Here is a 5,781-nt window from a genome sequence, read left to right as displayed (position 1 = left end):
ACCCAATCGAGAGTTCACTTCACATAGCTTTTCAATGGTATTATTAGCCGAGGTACTATTTACGGGAAATACCTCAAGCCACTTTGTTCGAGCGTCAATCATAACCAAATAAGTTAAACCATAAAGAGGACCTAAAAAGTCCAAATGAACCCTAGTCCACGGGCGCGCGGGCCAGGGCCACGGACAGGGCGCGTGACGCGCGGGCGCCTCGGCCTCGGCGGCGCACACGGCGCACTCGCGGCACACACGCTCCACCGCCTCGTCTATACCCGGCCACCACACGTAGCTCCGGGCAAACGCTTTCGTCTTTACGATTCCCATGTGACTCTCATGTAACACGTTTAAAACCCTATCTCGGCAACCTTCCGGTATTACCACCCGATGGCCCCACATTACGCATCCTAATTCTTCGTACAATTCTAGCCTACGGTTAAAGTACGGTTGTAAATTCCGTATTTCTACCTCGCTCGGCCAACTGGATCGTATATACCCTAACACTCGGCTTAAGGTTGGGTCTCGTTGTGTTTCTTTTTTAACATCATGGTAATCTAATAACAATTCGTTGTGGGCGAAATGTAAATACGTTTGCTCGGGCGGCGGGCCGTCTAGCGATTCAGCATTTTTGGTAGGCACGGGCAGGCGCGATAAGCCATCTGCGCCATTAGCATCAGTGCGTATGTACTCTATATCATAAGTATATGCGGAAAGTTTAATCGCCCACCGTTGCAATCGGCTAGCCACCATCGCGGGAATACCCTGCTTCGAACCAAAAATACTAACTAGCGGTTTGTGATCCGTTCTTAATGTAAAATGTCTACCATAAAGGAATTGGTGTAACTTTTGTAAACTGAATACGATCGCCAACGCCTCTTTGTCTATTTGAGAGTAATTACGCTCCGCCTCATTTAAAGAACGCGAGACGTACGCCACCGGGCGTTCGCGCGCGCCGCCCGCGCCTGCGTCCGCGCCCGCGTCCGCGCCGTCCGCCGGCTGCGTCAGCACGCCGGAAATGCCGCGGCTGCTCGCGTCAGTGGTCAGCGTCAGCTTTTTGTTCGGATCATAATGACTTAACACTTCCGCGCTCACTAACACTTTCTTAATACATTTGAATGATTTTTCGCAACTTAAATCCCAATTCCACACGGCACCTTTTCTAAGTAAATCGTACAAAGGGGATAAAATCGTACTCAAATTGGGTACAAAGCGAGCATAAAAATTAACCACCCCTAAAAATGACCTTAAATCAGTTACATTGAGAGGTCGAGGTATCTTAAGGATACCTTCTATCTTGGTAGGATCAACTTTAATTCCGTCTTTTGAAATGATAAATCCCAAATATTGTACCTCTTCTAATAAGAAAGAACATTTACTTTTCTTTAATTTCATTCCCTGACTATGAAGTCGTTTCAATACTTTTTCTAATGTACTTAAATGAGAGTTTATGTCCGCGGAACCAATAATTATATCATCTAGAAATACTTCTACTTGCGGTAGGTCTTTTAACAAATTAGACATAATTCGCTGGAAAATACCAGGGCTGGATGCCAATCCGTAAACTAATCTATTATATCTAAATAATCCCTTATGTGTGTTGATGACGGTATACTTTTTGGAGTCGTCTAACTCCACCTGATTATACGCCTGTGTCAGGTCAATTTTTGAAAATATACGGGCACCATTAAGTCGCACTAAGAGGTCATCTATCTTAGGGAGGGGATACCTATCGATCAGTAAGGCGGGGTTCAAGGTTACCTTGTAATCTGCACAGATTCGCAGACCCCCATCGGCTTTACGCACCGGTACCAGCGGCGTGGCCCACTCCGACGTGTCGACCGGCTCGATGACGCCGCAGCGCAGCATCTCGTCCAGCTCCGCCTCGACGCGGTCGCGCAGCGCGTACGGCAGCGGCCGCGCGCGACAGAACACCGGTGTGGCCCCCTCGCGTACTCGAAGTGTCGCTTTTCCACCTCTAAACCGCCCTAGTCCTCCGCTAAATAACTCCTTATACCTGTCAAGCAACGTAGATAACTCATTATTACAAGACTCGTTAAAGTTATATAAATACTCTTTTCGAAATCTAGGAATCCGAATCTGTAACTCTGTTAGCCAGTGTCTACCTAATATGGGGGTAGTGCCCCCCTCAATAACAAAAAGTTCCAATTTTTTTAACTGGTTTTTAAATCTAACAACGGGCCTTATGACCCCTAGAGGTCTAACTGGACGGCCATCATAAACCGTTAACACCAAAGGGAATTGTTCCAACGGTCTGTGTTTAAAGTACTTATTATAAGTATCACGACCTATACACGACACAGCGCACCCTGTGTCGATTTCCATAGAAATGACCTCATCGTCTAAACCTAATGACAGGCTTACCGATTTATAATCGTTTAAGCAGAGATGATGCAGGTCTTCTTCGAAGTCGGACCCCGACGTAACCTCTTCTTCATACTGAGTCTCGCCATCTTCTGCCTGGACATGGTGTATGGCGCTGGCGCGGTTGGCGCGCTGCGCGCCCCTGCGGCCGCCGGCGCCCCGGCGCCGGGCCCCGCCGCTGCCGCCGCTCGACCCACGAGCGTCGCCACCCGACACACGGGCATTGCCGCCATTACCACCTCCTAGCCTAGCCGGACACACTCGTTTTAAATGACCTACGTTACCACATTTGTTACACTGAAAATCTTTGTAAGGACATTGAACGTCGCGGTGACCTAACTTCCCGCAAACTGCACAAATCGCATTGCTAACGCCATTACTGCCACGCGGTTGCCACGATGTGAGTGCATGTACCGTCTCGGCTCTCTCTCCCGCATCGCCCGTCTCGCTCACACTCGCGCGTTCCACCATAGCTGCGTCCTTCTCGGCGGCTTCCAACGAAAGGGCTAGCTGTACGGCCTTACTATAGGTTAAGTCACTCTCAGCGAAAAGGCGTTGTCTAATTGTGTCATTTTTCAAACCGCACACAAATTGGTCACGCAGGTTATCCTCTAATGCTGTGGAGAAATCACAGTACCTAGCCATCTTTTTTAAATCGGCCAGATATTGAGCGACAGTCTCCTTATCTCCCTGCCGCCTCTGACGTAACCGGTATCGTTCCGCCATGAAAGATGGTTTTGGTTCGATGTGATCAGACATTATCTTGATAACTTCCTTATAAGTCATTTCTCCTGGTTTCTTAGGGCTTGTCAAGTTGCTGAGGAGCTCATAAGCTTCATCTCCCATTACGGCAATCAATGTCGGCAACTGCAAGTTGTCGCTGATGTCGTTAGCCTTAAAGTACATATTCACGCGGTCCACGTATGTACTCCAATTGCCCGACGAAACCTCGAACGCTTTTATCTTCCCCACTGACATGTTTAAAAGCACACTTTTAAAACTAGGTTCATATAAATCCCGATCCTCGAGCGCCACTGATATGTCTATATAAATGAAACACACACGTCCGGTCAGTTAAACATTTATTGCGAGACTGGGTGGCCTGCAGAGAGCGCACCGCGACATAACAGTAAACAAGTATATAGGTACATACATTACATATATCAACCAGGCAGGCAAGTATGGTCGCGCGATAAATGATAAAACATAATATCAGGCCGTCCCTATCGCACGACCGATACGGCCGGTTACGGCTCGGGACGGCCTGATATTTTATCATTTATCGCGCGACCATACTTGCCAGCCAGATTAGTTAGCCATGTAACAGATGAAAGATGGCATTTCTGCCCCGGGTACGTAGCCGAATGGCACAAACGCTCACAAAACGCTCATGAAAGGAAACGCTCGTAGATATCTATCTTTATCGCTCTTGCGTATTTGCGTGAACAGAGCCAACTACTTTTCGCGCATTTCGTTTTCGTTTCGCGTCGCAGAAATGCTATTCGGTTACAGCACCTGTAGCAAATAATATATGACAATCAAAAATAAGTAATTAATTATGATATCATTAAAATAAGTTTGATTTTCACGTCATGAATATCAAGAATTAAAATTTCGTTGTCTGTGTATTCGATATATAGACAAATAGACAAACGAACGATATATTTCTCAGTTATAGCCCTGACTTAGCGCATTCAATAGGAATAAATATACGGTCCTGTCGCATTCAACGTGCACTTGAACAATTTACATGAACGCGCGGATGAAAGCTCAGCCAGCGTACTCTTGTTAATTTCTACTTTCTCTGAAAATGTAAGTGTAAATATGGTTTTTGCCCATTTATGTGTCTACATATACATAGTCTAGGTATCTAACTAGTCTAGGTACATATCTACCTAATCGTTTGGACGAAACGAAGAGAGCCACTCGACTTTAGAGCCGTTACGAGTTTTATTTACAGAGTGTAACGTTGAGGATGGTACAGATTTTTTTTTGTCATATGTCAAAGAACAGAAATATTCGTAAATACAAATTAAGAGTTCCACATGCATAGCGCATTACGGGGCAGCCATCTAATATTATTATGTGCTGGATTATTTGTACAGATGTATAAATAAATCATCATCCTCCTTGCGTTATCCCGGCATTTGCCGCGGCTCATGGGAGCCTGGGGTCCGCTGTGACAACTAATCCCAAGATTGGGCATAGGCACTAGTTCTACGAAAGCGACTGCCATCTGACCTTCAAACGAGTAACCAACCTTAACTAACTATAACTAGGCCTTATTGGCATTAGTCCGGTTTTTTCACGATGTTTTCCTTCACCGAAATGCGACTGGCAAATATTAAATGACATTTCGCACATAAGTTAAAACAACGTGGGATTAATTGTTATTCGAAATGGTTTCTTATTTTTACGTTTTATTATTATTATTATTGTTGATGAAATTAATATTGTATTTTTTTGAAAAGAAATATTCTCATTGGATTATTTTTATATGAAATTGTATATTATAGACAATATTATTATGAACAATAATTTACAACAATAAATTGATAATTAGGTTAGATTAAGATCATAATATATATGTAATGAACTATTCATAAGAGGGCCTTCGAAAAACTCCGCGACCTCCGGATTGAAAGTCGCACCCTCTTACCGCTACCAGTGTTATCTAAAATATTAATTTAAAATTACTTTATCTATCCTTACATATACATATACAACTCGAATATACAAAAGCGACTGAAAGGAGGACAGCTAAGCCATATTAGCTATTTTGGCATTTCGCGGTGGACGCTCCCTGGAGCATCAAAGAGAATAATAATAATATTAGTATTCTCTAATATAATATTATACTAGCTTTTGCCCGCGGCTTCGCTCGCGTTAGAAAGAGACAAAAAGTAGCCTATGTCACTCTCCAACCCCTCAACTATTTCCACTTAAAACATCACGTCAATTCGTCACTTCGTTTTGCCGTGAAAGACGGACAAACAAACAGACACACACACTTTCCCATTTATAATATTAAGTATAGAAGTATAGATTTATAAATTTCATAAGCGCAATAACTGTACATTATCCATTCTGGTAAAGCTTTAAGCTTTGAAAGCAATCAATATTAACGTTTTATTAGTTATTGACATTACATTTACATCAGTAGCGGGACATTGACTTCTGAAATTAAATCGACCGACGCTGTAATGTTTGTCTGAACATTATAAGGACGTCCTGATCCTTTGGACTTGCACGTCACGCGGGATAATTTGTTGACAAAATATTCAGATCAATCTTCATATTCATCTGATACCAAAATAAAACTAAGACTTAGCGTACTAACTGCAAAAACACTGTCTCAATATGTATCTATACATATTTATGCGTTTTAAATATTTATATTTAATA

General features: G+C 43.4%; 1 protein-coding gene across 1 annotated transcript; it reads right to left on the bottom strand.

The window, feature by feature from the left end:
• Window positions 1-1,769: 1,769 nt before the first annotated feature.
• LOC125225738 lies at window positions 1,770-3,508 on the bottom strand. Its single transcript, XM_048129579.1, has 2 exons — window positions 2,377-3,508; window positions 1,770-2,008 (listed from the first exon to the last, which is right to left on the bottom strand). Exons 1-2 carry the CDS (start codon window positions 3,352-3,354, stop codon window positions 2,003-2,005), a joined length of 984 nt encoding a protein of 327 aa, XP_047985536.1. The 5' UTR covers window positions 3,355-3,508; the 3' UTR covers window positions 1,770-2,002.
• Between the last annotated feature and the right edge of the window lie 2,273 nt (window positions 3,509-5,781).

The sequence above is a fragment of the Leguminivora glycinivorella genome, chromosome 4 (genome assembly GCF_023078275.1).
Source record: "Leguminivora glycinivorella isolate SPB_JAAS2020 chromosome 4, LegGlyc_1.1, whole genome shotgun sequence".
Classification (NCBI taxonomy): domain Eukaryota; kingdom Metazoa; phylum Arthropoda; class Insecta; order Lepidoptera; family Tortricidae; genus Leguminivora; species Leguminivora glycinivorella.
Note: the sequence above shows the minus strand (reverse complement) of the source record. Positions and strands in the feature narration are given on the sequence as shown.